Source organism: Oncorhynchus tshawytscha, linkage group LG12 (genome assembly GCF_018296145.1).
Source record: "Oncorhynchus tshawytscha isolate Ot180627B linkage group LG12, Otsh_v2.0, whole genome shotgun sequence".
Taxonomy (NCBI): Eukaryota; Metazoa; Chordata; class Actinopteri; order Salmoniformes; family Salmonidae; genus Oncorhynchus; species Oncorhynchus tshawytscha.
The window spans coordinates 6,797,058-6,812,823 of record NC_056440.1 but is presented as its reverse complement, the minus strand read 5'-3'; the positions used below and the strand labels follow the sequence as shown (position 1 = coordinate 6,812,823).

General features: G+C 42.8%; 1 protein-coding gene and 1 long non-coding RNA gene across 3 annotated transcripts in view; both read right to left on the bottom strand.

Annotated features, from left to right (window-relative positions):
• Positions 1 to 15,766, bottom strand: part of LOC112262511 (BMP-2-inducible protein kinase-like) — an 85,193-nt gene that overhangs the window by 4,114 nt on the left and 65,313 nt on the right. Inside the window, exons 14-15 of one of the 2 annotated variants that reach the window (XM_042331258.1) lie at positions 13,734 to 13,915; positions 13,004 to 13,132 (exon numbers count right to left, since the gene is read on the bottom strand). In XM_042331258.1, the coding sequence (XP_042187192.1) occupies positions 13,004 to 13,132; positions 13,734 to 13,915 (311 nt within the window). The remainder of the gene's footprint in view (positions 1 to 13,003; positions 13,133 to 13,733; positions 13,916 to 15,766) is intronic. The other variant, XM_042331259.1, reaches the window with a different exon arrangement.
• Positions 14,254 to 15,092, bottom strand: LOC112262512. Its single transcript, XR_006084778.1, has 2 exons — positions 15,060 to 15,092; positions 14,254 to 14,389 (listed from the first exon to the last, which is right to left on the bottom strand). It is a non-coding gene; the product is annotated as an uncharacterized LOC112262512 (long non-coding RNA).

Below are 15,766 nucleotides of genomic sequence, written 5' to 3'. Positions count from 1 at the left end.
CGCCCGAACATAGCCCCCCCCCCGCTGTGCAGACAGAAATGGAAATCTGTTAATATCTGAAAATCTCCAAACTGGCAGGACATGACAGATAGAGGATTAACCAAAACCATTGTTCTACAGTAATGAACAAAGCCAACGATAAAGAAGGAGGGAGGGAGGGTAGAAACAAAGAAGAAAACTCATTTTCAGAGAGCTTAAAACGTGAATGATTTATAAATGTATTTAATAAATGATTACCTGTTAATATCCTAATTATAACTTAAACATTTTTTTTTTTAAATATTTACATACTCTTAACTTGATTCTGAAGTATTACAAAACAACTCTTCTTGCAGGTTTTGTGTTCATGAGTGTTTGCGAGCGAGGAAACCTTCTGAATCTGTTGGGACAAACCTGTCTATATGACAACATGTCCTAATCTAACCTCCCACCTCAGTGGAACATCTTTTAATCCAAAAAGAAAGATTTGCAACCTGGAGAGAAATCCATTTCTTTTCTGCTGTTCTTTCTTCTTATTGTTTAAACAGACATGCGGATGACACGGACAAAACACAGACCTTGTTAAACGGGGCGTTAACAACAATGTACATGAATGATGTAAGCTGGTCAGGGACAGCAAAGGGTCAAGCTCCACTGTATATGGGGCTGGGTCTAATTCAAATGTCAGAAAGACTAGTTCTATAATGCTTACATGTGTTATCCTCTAGGATTTCTATTTTAACTTTCATTTATTTTACCCCCCCCAAAAAAAAAAAAAAAACCAAATGAATCAAATCAAATGAGTCTGGCAGTGGGCTGAGGATGGGGGAACTCAGGACCATTCTGGTACCGTCAGGACATGGCCGCCCACTGGATTACCCAGAATTCTCTTCTGGCTGGCATGGGATGGCATCTGCTCCATCCTCTGCTCACGATCTTACACCACCACCACGCATGAGGATGGCATCTGCTCCTTCCTCTAATGTAATGTCCTATAATGTGTAATGTAATGTCCTGTATGTTTAAGGTAATGTAATGTCCTGTATGTTTAAGGTAATGTCCTGTAATGTCCTGTATGTGTAGTGTAATGTCCTGTAATGTGTCATGTAATGTCCCGTAATGTATAATGTAATGTCCTGTATGTGTTATGTAATGTCCTGTAATTTGTCCTGTCCTGTAATGTGTAATGTCCTGTATGTGTAATGTAATGTCCTGTATGTGTAGTGTAATGTCCTGTAATGTCCTGTATGTGTAATGTAATGTCCTGTATGTGTAGTGTAATGTCCTGTAATTTGTCCTGTCCTGTAATGTGTAATGTCCTGTATGTGTAATGTAATGTCCTGTATGTGTAGTGTAATGTCCTGTAATGTGTAGTGTAATGTCCCGTAATGTGTAGTGTAATGTCCCGTAATGTGTAGTGTAATGTCCTGTAATGTGTAGTGTAATGTCCTGTAATGTGTAGTGTAATGTCCCGTAATGTGTAGTGTAATGTCCCGTAATGTGTAGTGTAATGTCCTGTAATGTATAATGTCCCGTAATGTGTCCTGTCCTGTAATGTGTAATATGTCCTGTGTGTGTAATGACCTGTAATGTAATGTCCTGTAATGTGTAATGTAATGTCCTGTAATGTGTAATGTAATGTCCTGTGTGTATAATGTAATGTCCTGTATGTGTAATGTCCTGTGTGTATAATGTAATGTCCTGTAATGTCCTGTATGTGTAATGTCCTGTAATGTGTAATGTAATGTCCTGTATGTGTAATGTAATGTCCTGTATGTGTAATGTAATGTCCTGTAATGTCCTGTATGTGTAATGTCCTGTGTGTATAATGTAATGTCCTGTATGTGTAATGTAATGTCCTGTAATGTAATGTCCTGTAATGTGTAGTGTAATGTCCTGTAATGTGTAATGTAATGTCCTGTAATGTGTAATGTAATGTCCTGTAATGTGTAGTGTAATGTCCTGTAATGTGTAATGTAATGTCCTGTAATGTGTAATGTAATGTCCTGTAATGTGTAGTGTAATGTCCTGTAATGTGTAATGTAATGTCCTGTATGTGTAATGACCTGTAATGTGTAATATGTCCTGTATGTGTAATGTAATGTCCTGTAATGTGTAATGTAATGTCCTGTAATGTGTAATGTAATGTCCTGTAATGTGTAATGTAATGTCCTGTAATGTGTAGTGTAATGTCCTGTAATGTGTAATGTAATGTCCTGTAATGTGTAATGTAATGTCCTGTAATGTGTAATGTAATGTCCTGTAATATGTCCTGTGTGTGTAATGACCTGTAATGTGTCTCTTGCAAAAAACAAAACAAAAAAAAAAACTCAAATGAGTCTCACCACCACTACTAAGATGTACTCAACCAGCGACTAGATTCTTCCCAGGATTTCCCAGAAGACCCTGCTGTGCTACGTAATGAAAACACTTTTGTCATCGTATATTATCGCAGAATGAGGTGAAGGACTTAAGCAGTTTTCACTTCATAATACGTGGGGTTAAAATGTCTTGTTACTGGGGGTTTATAAAGCATCTCAGATTTCTGATCTAGGATCAGTTTAGCCTTTTAGATCTGAATGAAGAGACTGCTAGGACACAGGTAAGCACTACAACCTTGATCAGCACTCCTTCTCGGGGGTTGGGGGGGGGGTCAGGGTTGAGATGGCATGCACCCTATCAATGCCTGTCTGTCACTGTCGGGTTGGGTCAACCTAACATAAATGGGATTAGTCCTATCAACCTACATCAACCTATAGTAAATAGCCTAATCAACCACATTATACTATTATGTATCCTTGGCAGGGCTACATATGTTTACTGTCTTCTAACAGAGAAGCCACTGTGACAGGGGATAATACTGGCTGGGCTACATACACTCAGTGGCCATCAAGAACCGGGTCAGACCCCCCTTTGCCTCCAGAACAGCCTGAATTCTTCAGGGCATGGAGACATTGCTCAATTGGTATCAAGGGACCTAACTTGTACGAAGAAAACATCCCCCATATCATTAAACCATGGCCACCAGCCTGTACCATTAACACTAAACAGGATGTGAGCAGTTGACTCGGAGACGCTGGCCTTGAAGACAATACCGCGTTCCCAGTTGCTTTGGTCACTGGTTTAACCCATTTTAACATTCAATCGAACAGTAACTGAATGCCTCGATGCCCGTCTGCCTGCTTTATACAGCAAGCCACGTCCATGTGACTCACTGTTTGTAGAAGCTAATAATTTTTGTGAACAGGGTGGTGTACCTAATAAACTGGCCATAGTGTTTGCTCTCTCTGTTTCCACCTAACAAAGACGCCAATGTGACAGGGGATAATACTTAGGCCTAATCGTTTTGTTGTCTATCAGATTTTATATACACACACACGTTCAAAAGTTTGGGGTCACTTAGAAATGTACTTGTTTTTGAAAGAAAAGCAAATTTTTTGTCCATTAAAATAACATTCAATTGATCAGAAATGCATTGTTAATGTTGTAAATGACTTGTGGGTTCGATTACAGGCTCAAAATGGCCAGAAACAAAGAACTTTCTTCTGAAACTCGTCAGTCTGTTCTTGTTCTGAGAAATGAAAGCTATTCCATGCGAGAAATTACCAAGAAACTGAAGATCTCGTACAGTGCTGTGTACTACTCTCCTTCACAGAACAGTGCAAACTGGCTCTAACCAGAATAGAAAGAGTGTGAGGCCCGGTGCACAACTGAGCAAGAGGACAAGTACATTAGAGTGTCTAGTTTGAGAAACAGATGCCTCACAAGTCCTCAACTGGCAGCTTCATTAAATAGTACCCGCAAAACACCAGTCTTAACGTTAACAGTGAAGAGGCGACTCCGGGATGCTGGCCTTCTAGGCAAAGTTCCTCTGTCCAGTGTCTGTGTTCTTTTGCCCATCTTAATCTTTTATTTTTATTGGCCAGTCTGAGATAAGGCTTTTTCTTTGCAACTCTGCCTAGAAGGCAGAATTTCAAAGATTTTACTGAGTTACAGTTCATATATGGAAATCAGTCAATTTAATTAAATGCATTCAGCCCTAATCTATGTATTTCACATGACTGGAAATACAGATATGCATCTGTTGGTCACAGATACCTTTAAAAAAAAAGGTAGGGGCGTGGATCAGAAAACCAGTTAGTATCTTATGTGACCATTTGCCTCATGCAGAGACACATCTCCTTCACATACAGTTGATCAGGCTGTTGATTGTGGCCTGTGGAATCTTGTCCCACTCCACTTCAATGGCTGTGTGAAGTTGCTGGATATTGCCGTGAACTGGAATGCGCTGTCGTACAAGTCGATCCAGAGCATCCCAAACATGCTCAATGGATGATAGGTCTGGTGAGTATGCAGGCCATGGAAGAACTGGGACATTTTCAGATTCCAGGAATTATCCAGTGCATTATCATGCTGAAACATGAGGTGATGGAGGCGGATGAATGGCACGACAATGGGCCTCATGATCTCGTCACGGTATCTCTGTGCATTCAAATTGCCATCGATGAACTGCAATTGTGTTAGTTGTCTGTAGCTTATACCTGCCCATACCATAACCCCACCACCACCATGGGGCACTCTGTTCACAACGTTAACACTTGCCCACACGAAGCCATATACATGGTCTGCGGTTGTGCAGCCGGTTGGACGTACTGCCAAAGTCTCAAATTATTGCCAAATTCTTTCATTCAATTATTTGGCAACAGCTCTGGTGGACATTTCTGCAGTCAGCATGCCAATTGCCAATGCCATCTGTGGCATTGTGTCGTGTGACAAAACTGCACATTTTAGAGCAGCCTTTTATTGTCCCCCAGCACAAGGCGCACCTGTGTAATGATCATACTATGCCACACCTGTCAGGTGGATGGATAATCTTGGCAAAGGAGAAATGCTCAGTAACAGAGATGTAAACAAATTTGTGCACAAAATGAGAGAAATTAGCTTTTTTTTTTGTGTGTGCATATGGAAAATGTCTGGCATCTTTTATTTCAGCTCATGAAACATGGGACCAACACATGTTGCGACTGACTTTTGCCCAAACGAACGAGACAACCCCCCACCACCCTACAGTATTACAAATCAGACGTCACAGTCCTTTACATTCTCAATCATTGCTATAATACATCACTCACCTAACGATATCTATGACATAATTCAATTGAATATTTTATTTTTTATTAACCTTTATTTTAGCAGGGAAATGCCATTGAGACCAACGCCTCTTTTTCAAGGGAGCCTTACATGTACACAAAGCATACAAAATGTACAACATTTACATTTAATACTATTGTTATAGGATTTAGAGGCCGAAGGAAGGCCACTGGCATTAATTAACCAACTGAAAAAGGTAATTTATCGCATTTTATCAATGGCAATTTGAATGCACAGACATACCGTGACGAGAAGCTAAAAATGTCCCAATTCTTCCATGGCCTGCATACTCAGACACCCATTGAGCAGGTTTGGGTCGACGTGTACGACAGCGTCTTCCAGTTCCCGCCAATATCCAGCAAATTCGCACAGCCAATGAAGAAGAGTGGGTCAACATTCCACAGCTCACAACCATCAGCCTAATCAACTCTATGAGAAGGAGATGTCGCGCTGCGTGACGCAAATGAGTCACACCTGAACTGGTTTTCTAATACCTTAAAAAAAAAAATAAAGTATCTGACCAATCAATCCCTAGGATCAGAGTTTAATAAATGTATTTTTCATCGACTGATTTCCTGATATGAGCTGTAAATCAGGAAAATATTTCGATTGTTACACGTTGCATTATATATTTTTGTTCAGTATATAAAATGTATTTTGCACAACAAACTAGAGCCCTTTATATATTTGTTTTGGGATCCACTTCGTAAACGTAATTAGCCTAAATGACACGTGAGTGGAGAAAAGACAAGTCTTATTTCAAGCATTTCCCATCCATGTTTCCTTGATGAACTTTGACCTTTTTTTTTTTCCAAAAGAAGGTGAGAGAGAGGATGTGAGCACATCTAATTGAGATAAGGCCTGGGCGGTAGAGAGGTCTATTAGAATGTAATTATGTGGGAAGGTGTACTGGAATTACTGGAAAAAAAGAAGAAAAAAAGTCACATTTAAAAAGTATATTATATCAAATCTAATTAGCCAACAAAAATAAATCCACAAATCTAGTTGGAACTGAGGTGAATTTAGGTGAATAGGCCAAATCATAGAAAAGACAAGTTGTATGGACAGAAACTAAATGCCTTAAGCATGTTACAGTCAGGGGTGCATATTTCACTGGAATGTGATACAAAAAGAGGCAGAGGCGTGCTTTAGGACCACAAGGACACCTCCGAGCTGCAGGGAAGGCTGTTTGGAGTGTTTATCAGACTGGATACATAAAAATAAATGCCCACCCCACACACTTCAAAAACCAAAGTTGCGTCCCTGGTTACAGTCATGTATTAAACATATTAGTCAAGCAGACATGGGGCGGCAGGGTAGCCTAGTGGTTAGAGTGTAGAGGAGGTAGGTATCCTAGTGGTTAGAGTGTAGAGGAGGTAGGTAGCCTAGTGGTTAGAGTGTAGAGGAGGTAGGTATCCTAGTGGTTAGAGTGTAGGGGCGGCAGGGTAGCCTAGTGGTTAGAGTGTAGGGGCGGCAGGGTAGCCTAGTGGTTAGAGTGTAGAGGAGGTAGGTATCCTAGTGGTTAGAGTGTAGGGAGGTAGGGTAGCCTAGTGGTTAGAGTGTAGGGAGGTAGGTAGCCTAGTGGTTAGAGTGTAGGGAGGTAGGGTAGCCTAGTGGTTAGAGTGTAGGGACGGCAGGGTAGCCTAGTGGTTAGAGGGGGACGGCAGGTATCCTAGTGGTTAGAGGGGGCGGCAGGGTATCCTAGTGGTTAGAGGGGGCGGCAGGGTAGCCTAGTGGTTAGAGCGTTGGACAAGTAACCGAAAGGTTGCAAGTTCATATCCCCGAGCTGACAAGGTAAAAATCTGTCGTTCTGCCCCTGAACAAGACAGTTAACCCACTGTTCCTAACTGACTTGCCTAGTTAAATAAAGGTAAAAAAAAAAAAATAATAATCAGTAAACACAGTTTGATCTCAATGAGGACTGTGTCAGGATATTTTCACTTGGACTTTGCAATCAGATTGGATTTTAAACCTAACCGCCATTCTACAACTGATTAAACATCAAAGCTGGGATTTACCCAGTACATGTTCTCCACTCTGAGGTTTTGAGAGAGACAGTGAGCTGCTTATGGTTTAATATCTTATTCACCTGTTTACCTTTTTTTTTTTTTTTTTTTAAGCACAGTCCGGTTTATATAACATGTTGGTTACCCAAAGCACAATACTGTATGTACAGTGCCTTTGGAAAGTATTCAGACTCCTGGACTTTTCCCACATTTTGTTATGTTAGTTTTATTCTAAGATGGATTTTTATTTATTTAATACTCAGCAATCTACACCCCATTATGACAAAGCAGGAAAAAGGTTAATAAGTTTTTTGCAACTGTATAACAAATTTTTAAAAAGAAATACCTTATTTACATAAGTATTCAGACCTTTTGCTATGATACTTGAAATTGAGCTCAGGTGCATCCTGTTTCCATTGATCATCCTTGAGATGTTTCAACAACTTGATTGGAGTCCACCTGTGGTAAATTCAATTGATTGGACATGATTTGGAAAGGCACACACCTGTCTATATAAAAGGTCCCACAGTTGACAGTGCATAGTGCATGTCAGAGCAAAAACCAAGCCATGAGGTCGAAGGAATTGTCAGTAGAGCTCCGAGACAGGATTGTGTCGAGGCACAGACCTGGGGAAGGGTCCCCAAGAACACAGTGGCCTCCATCATTCTTAAATGGAAGAAGTTTGGAACCACCAAGACTCTCCCTAGAGCTGTCTGCCCGGCCAAACTGAACAATCGGGGGAGAAGGACCTTGGTCAGGGAGGTGACCAAGAACCCGATGATCACTCGGACAGAGCTCCAGAGTCCCTCTGTGGAGATGGGAGAACATTCCAGAAAGACAACCATCTCTGCAGAAATCCACCAATCAGGCCTTTATGGTAGAGTGGTCAGACGGAAGCCAATGCTCAGTAAAAGGCACATGACAGCACGCTTGGAGTTTGCCAAAAGGCACCTAGACTCTCAGACCATGAGAAACAAGATTCTCTGGTCTGATGAAATCAAGATTGAACTCTGGTCGAATGCCAAGCGTCACATCTGCAGGAAACCTGGCACCATCCCTAAGGTGAAGCATGGTGGTGGCAACATCATGCTGTGGGGATGTTTTTCAGCGGCAGGGACTGGGAGACTAGTGAGGATCAAGGGAAAGATGAACAGAGTAAAGTACAGAAAGATCCTTAATGAAAATCTGCTTCAGAGCGCTCAGGACCTTAGACTGAGGCGAAGGTTCACCTTCCAACAGGACAACGACCCTAAGCACACAGCCAAGACAACGCAGGAGTGGCTTCGGGACGAGTCCTTAAGTGGCCCAGCCAGAGCCTGGACTTGAACCCGATCTAACATCTCTGTAGAGACCTGAAAATAGCTGTGCAGCAACGCTCCCCATCCAACCTGACAGAGCTCGAGAGGATCTGCAGAGAAGAATGGGAGAACCTACCCAAATACAGGTGTGCCAAGCTTCTAGCGTTAAACCCAAGGAGACTCGAGGCTGTAATCACTGCCAAAGGTGCTTCTAACAAAATATTGAGTAAAGGGTCTGAATACTTACGTAAATGTGATCGTTCTTTAAATTTTTTTATAAATTAGCAAAAGTTTCTAAAAACCTTTTTTTGCTTTGTCATTATGGGGTATTGTGATGTCATTATGGGGTATTGTCTGTAGATTGATGAGGGAAAATAAAAATTCAATACATTTTTTTGAATCCGGCTGTAACGTAACAAAATGTGGACAAAGTCCAGGCGTCTGAATACTTTCCAGAAAGCATCGGTATAACATATTGGTTAAGGATTCTCAATACCCAAAACATAAGTGTTGCTTCAATTCATTATCAGAACAAATGTCTGTCGCTTTTTTGTTGTTGTTAGTCATTCAGAGGTGCAGACCCACAAAGACAGCCATGTTAATCTGAGAAACATCTTGGTGTAACGGTGGGCAGATAATACCACTCAGAAACCTACAAACACCTCATCGTTTGGCATCTATCTACTCATTGTAAAAGCCATCAATAAAACAAACCCCCAAAAAATGTATATTGCTTTTGAATAATGTTTTTATTTATCACCATTAAGCATTTGTATATATATTTTTTAAAAACAAAAAAACATTCACAGTATTGTACAAGATCATTTACATAGTTTGTCTGTTGAAAAACAGATATTTTTAATATTTTTATATACAACTTATGCATCTAACGCAGTATACTTTCCCAGGAGAGGCAGCTGCTGGAGTGCAGCACAACAACCTGCTTAACCAACAGTTCTGACATTCCTACAATAACCGATGCGTTAAGTTTCACAGGAACAAACAGTTGTTATGAACATCTGTATGTTGATGACAATGTTTTAAAGCAACCAAATATAAAACGAAGGTTTATGGCTGTTTCACCACAGTAACAAAAGGGCTAGGAAGTGAAACCAATGACCCAAAATCAAAGAATTAACATTTGTAAATAAGAAACAAAATATATCAATGTAAACAACACAACATATTCAATACTGTTTTTGAACGCTGCTGGGAGGTCTTAAACCATCCAAACTTTTCACTACCATTTCCTGTTCGTCTTGAACTTGATCATCAGTGTAATTAAATGGCTTTTTTCTTATTCTTTCTAAATTGTACAAAATAACAGATCAAACAATTATGGCTGTTGAATCAGAAATCTGTCCACCAATACACTATTTGAACAAGATGTTTCTGAGTATGACTGCCTTGCATTAAAACATGGAAACAATAACAGAAGTTAAATAATTGTACACTTATTATTAGTTTATCAAAATAGTCAAGAGTACAGAGCTCTTAAATTGACAATGAAATGCAACAGAATGACTGGGGTATTGAGGAATCCAGCAATTCCCTTCTCCCTTGTTAATGGTTAAACTTACCTTTGGAAAATAAATAAAATATATGGAGGTGTTATCAAGGCATGAAAGCAGCTTATTACTGTATAGGCAAGTGTGCATAACTGAAGCCTGCTGCTGTCAGACCCAGCAGTGGAGACTCCAGGCCTGCTGCTGTCAGACCCAGCAGTGGAGACTCCAGGCCTGCTGCTGTCAGACCCAGCAGTGGAGACTCCAGGCCTGCTGCTGTCAGACCCAGCAGTGGAGACTCCAGGCCTGCTGCTATCAGACCCAGCAGTGGAGACTCCAGGCCTGCTGCTGTCAGACCAGCAGTGGAGACTCCACACCTGCTGCTGTCAGACCCAGCAGTGGAGACTCCAGGCCTGCTGCTGTCAGACCCAGCAGTGGAGACTCCAGGCCTGCTGCTGTCAGACCCAGCAGTGGAGACTCCAGGCCTGCTGCTGTCAGACCCAGCAGTGGAGACTCCAGGCCTGCTGCTGTCAGACCCAGCAGTGGAGACTCCAGGCCTGCTGCTGTCAGACCCAGCAGTGGAGACTCCAGGCCTGCTGCTGTCAGACCCAGCAGTGGAGACTCCACACCTGCTGCTATCAGACCCAGCAGTGGAGACTCCAGGCCTGCAGCTGTCAGACCTAGAAGTGGCAGCAGGACCAGATGTAGGGTTGTATGCTATACTACATCACCACCCAAATATAGGTGCAGCTTCATGCGCAATCTTTAATGAGAGCACGTTGAAATGGTTAGTAGATACAAACAAACTTCAGAGATGAATTGGTTGGAACATTTTGTCATAAGTCCCTGAAAGTCCCTTCAGACTTTGGACAGACTAGACAACCAAAGAAAATATGAATGACCTTGACAACATTGTCTATGGCACAAATACATACATAAAATGGAGGCTGTTTTGTACATTTGTCACCAAATGTTGTCATTCCAGCCTTTTGGGATGACTTCCACCGTATGTTGGGGCTCCATTTCTAGAATTACGGTCCCTTCTGAGCGTCCCATAACCTAATCAGTGGTCAAGTACTTCCACACAACTTTTTTTTTTATTTTTGGTTGTTCCATAGCTCAGCTATACCTTGAACTACAATGTTATACTAAGTTAGTGAGACATGGGATATACACATTTCCATTTCGATATATAGGCAGAACGTCTAACTTATAGTCAGACTTCAGTTTGCTCTAAGTTACTATAAAAATCACTTAACTGAAGTCATTCTGGGATTTTATTGTCGTACTCTAGTTAACATATTTTAATATATGCGCACAGCTGACTGTTATATCACAACAAAAAAATAAATTTAGCTACCATTAGAAAAGAAGAATGATGACATTCTTAAGATACATTTTAGTTATACAATTCTTGTAATAATGAATCATTTTGGGGTGTGGGCGGCAGCTAGAATAGTTGTCCGTAAGTAAAGTGCACAGTACAACCCAAAAAAGGGACATGACATTTTGGAAAATCTCTTAAAAGGAAAAAAAACTTATAACGCCCAAGGTGGGGATTTTGAGATTTAAGGATATTTATAAATATATCAATATGCTAGTTTCAAATGGACTCAATAAGCAAAATCAAAACAAAATAAATATTGTACGACCACGCATTCTTTCACTGCTGGTTTGTGACTAAATTAGGAATCACTACTGTACCATCATATACAGTGGGGTCTGAAATTGACACATAAATTACTAATGTAAAATAAGTCAATACTGAGCTATATTGGAGAATTACATTTATTTTATACTCATACAATTTTAGGATATTTTTTTGCCAAAAATCTGGTTGCCTCAATTGCTCAAAGTAATAAATCAATTTTGTCATCTCATAAAAAGGTAGGGGTCAAAATGATGGATGGATGTGCCCTCTTCAATTAAATCCACACGTTCTCAAATGGGTTTCAAGTCCGGAGAGTGAGATGGCCATAGCAAAATGTTGATTTGTGTGGCCAATTAACAACTTATTTGTGGATTTTGATGTTTTCTTCATTGTGTTGCTGGAAGTTCCACTTATGGCCAAGTTCCAGCCTCCTGGCAGAATTAGATTAAAATAATATTATTTATTCATTTTATAGTCATTAAATGCTCATCTTTATCGAGGGTGTCAATCATTTGTAAATAGGCCGTCATTGTAAATATGAATTTGTTCTTAACTGACTTGCCTAGTTAAATAAAAAGGTTTGATTCTTTAAATGTATTATAATTTGGGACCCCACTATACATCCTACTGTTCATTAACGAGATGTGCTGTTTGGTTCTCTGAAGTCTAACCTGGTAAACGCATTCCCATTTGAGCATTGAGATTGAGACCATTTACACCAAAAGACTGCAATTACTCACCAGGGTCTGTATTTCACAAAGCGTCTCAAAGTAGGAATGCTGATCTAGGATCAGTGTAGCCTTTCACATCATAATGAATAATGGGGGTGAGTGTGGTTGGGGGTTTAAGAGGGGGAGAACAGTGAGTGGTTGGGGGTTTAAGAGGGGGTAGAACAATGAGTGTGGTTGGGGGTTTAGGGGGTAGAACAATGAGTGTGGTTGGGGGTTTAAGAGGGGGGAGAACAGTGAGTGGGTTGGGGGTTTAGAACAGTGAGTGTGGTTGGGGTTTAAGGGCAGGAGGGGGCAGAACAGTGAGTGTGGTTGGGGGTTTAAGGGGGTAGAACAATGAGTGTGGTTGGGGGTTTAAGGGGGGGTAGAACAGTGAGTGTGGTTGGGGGTTTAAGGGGGGGTAGAACAGTGAGTGTGGTTAGGGGTTTAAGGGCAGGAGGGGGGCAAAACAGGAGTGTGGTTGGGGGTTTAAAAACAATGAGTGTGGTTGGGGGTTTAAGAGGGGGGTAGAACAGTGAGTGTGGTTAGGGGTTTAAGGGCAGAAAACAGTGAGTTTTGGGGGTTTAAGGGGGCAGAATAGTTTGGCAGGGGAGAAATGAAGACAGGAGAGTTCCAAACTGAAGTGTTGGGTCCTGTTGGGGCGCGGCAAGACGGGGTTGGGGGAGGGGCCTCCATTAAGACTTGCCTGCGCTAGCCAGGAAGGGGGCGGAACCAAACAGGTATTCAGGGAGGAGGGGCTTGGCGGTTGCGGCGGAGGTGATTGGCTGCAGCGGTCGGTCTGCCTCCATGCTAGTGGTTCTCTCCACGGGTTTACCTGCTCGGCAGATAGGGGATCGTTAGACACAGGAAATTCAAATTCATTTTTTTTTTACTAGCCATCAAATTAACATTAGACATAAATAATTGTCTTTGGAATCAGGAGTGCATTTAGTGAAATATAAGAACGTTTGCAGATAGAAAAGTAACAAATCAGGTAATTAAACATATTAATATATTGACAAATGGCAACTAAGAGCAGGAACCTTTTGTCTATTGATATATATGTTTACATGTCAGTCATTTAGCAGAAGCTCTTCTCCAGAGCGACTATCCGTTGTGAGTGCAGACATGTTCCCTGTGGGAATCAAACCCAGGTGGAACAGTAACGGAAAGAAGGTAAAAGACGGGGCACTTGCTGGGCGAAGGTAAAAGACGGGGCACTTGCTGGGCGAAGGTAAAAGACGGGGCACTTGCTGGGGAAGGTAAAAGACGGGGCACTTGCTGGGCGAAGGTAAAAGACGGGGCACTTGCTGGGGGAAGGTAAAAGACGGGGCACTTGCTGGGGAAGGTAAAAGACACTTGCTGGGGAAGGTAAAAGACGGGGCACTTGCTGGGGGAAGGTAAAAGACGGGGACTGTAAAAGACGGGGCACTTGCTTGCTCTGAGGAGGTCGAACTCGCGGTCCAGAAGTTCCTCCTCCGTTAGTTTGGAGAAGTTGTCCTCTCCGAAGGGGTTCCAGCGGGACATGTCAGGAGGGTGGCTCTGGGGGGTGGCCAGGCTCTGGGGTTGGGTCCGGGAGGGAGGGGTGGTCACCTTTAGGTCCACCAGAGGGTTTCTACTGGGGAGAGAGGAACAGAGAGGAACAGAGAGGAGGTACAGAGAGGAGGAACAGAGAGGAACAGAGAGGTACAGAAAGGAACAGAGAGGAGGAACAGAGAGGAGGAACAGAGAGGAGGAACAGAGAGGAGGCACAGAGAGGAGGCACAGAGAGGTACAGAGAGGAGGCACAGAGAGGAACAGAGAGGAACAGAAAGGAAGATATGAAGTGGGGCAGGCTAATGATCACCATAGACTGAGATGCTTTATGATATGCTGTATTACTTGTGGTGTCTGTGCTACTGACAGACATTACAGGCACATAAATATTGGGGTATGAAGTGACTGAGGGATGTTACATGGTGTTAGAGCCTCAACAGGGGAAGGTGTTACCTGGTGTTAGAGTCTCAACAGGGGAAGGTGTTACCTGGTGTATAGAGTCTCAACAGGGGAAGGTGTTACCTGGTGTTAGAGCCTCAACAGGGGAAGGTGTTACCTGGTGTTAGAGCCTCAACAGGGAAGGTGTTACCTGGTGTAGAGTCTCAACAGGGGAAGGTGTTACCTGAAAGCCTCAACAGGGGAGGTGTTACCTGGTGTTAGAGCCTCAACAGGGGAAGGTGTTACCTGGAGGCCTCAACAGGGGAAGGTGTTACCTGGTGTATAGAGAAAGGGGAAGGTGTTACCTGGGTAGGAACAGGGGAAGGTGTTACCTGAATAGAGTCTCAACAGGGGAAGGTGTTACCTGGTGTTAGGAGCCTCAACAGGGGAAGGTGTTACCTGAGAGAGCCTCAACAGGGAAGGTGTTACCTGGTGTTAGAGCCTCAACAGGGAAGGTGGACCTGGTGTTAGAGCCTCAACAGGGAAGGTGTTACCTGGTGTATAGAGTCTCAACAGAGAGGGAAGGTGTTACCTGGTGTTAGAGCCTCAACATGGGAAGGTGTTACCTGGTGTATAGAGTCTCAACAGGGGAAGGTGTTACCTGGTGTAGAGAACAGGGGAAGGTGTTACCTGGTGTTAGAGCCTCAACAGGGAAGGTGTTACCTGGTGTATAGGAACAGGGGAAGATATGGTGTTAGAGCCTCAACAGGGGCAGGTGTTCACCATGACTGTATAGATGCTTTATGATATGTTACCTGGTGTTGAGCCTCAACAGGGGAAGGTGTTACCTGGTGTTAGAGCCTTAACAGGGGAAGGTGTTAATATGGTGTATGAGTCTCACTGAGGGAAGGTGTTACCTGGTGTTAGAGCCTCAACAGGGGAAGGTGTTACCTGTGTTAGAGCCTCAACAGGGGAAGGTGTTACCTGGTGTTAGAGCCTCAACAGGGGAAGGTGTTACCTGGTGTTAGAGCCTCAACAGGGGAAGGTGTTACCTGGTGTTAGAGCCTCAACAGGGGAAGGTGTTACCTGGTGTTAGAGCCTCAACAGGGGAAGGTGTTACCTGGTGTTAGAGCCTCAACAGGGGAAGGTGTTACCTGGTGTATAGAGCCTCAACAGGGGAAGGTGTTACCTGGTGTTAGAGCCTCAACAGGGGAAGGTGTTACCTGGTGTATAGAGTCTCAACAGGGGAAGGTGTTACCTGGTGTTAGAGCCTCAACAGGGGAAGGTGTTACCTGGTGTATAGAGCCTCAACAGGGGAAGGTGTTACCTGGTGTTAGAGCCTCAACAGGGGAAGGTGTTACCTGGTGTATAGAGTCTCAACAGGGTGGTGTTACCTGGTGTTAGAGCCTCAACAGGGGAAGGTGTTACCTGGTGTATAGAGTCTCAACAGGGGAAGGTGTTACCTGGTGTATAGAGCCTCAACAGGGGAAGGTGTTACCTGGTGTATAGAGTCTCAACAGGGTGGTGTTACCTGGTGTTAGAGCCTCAACAGGGG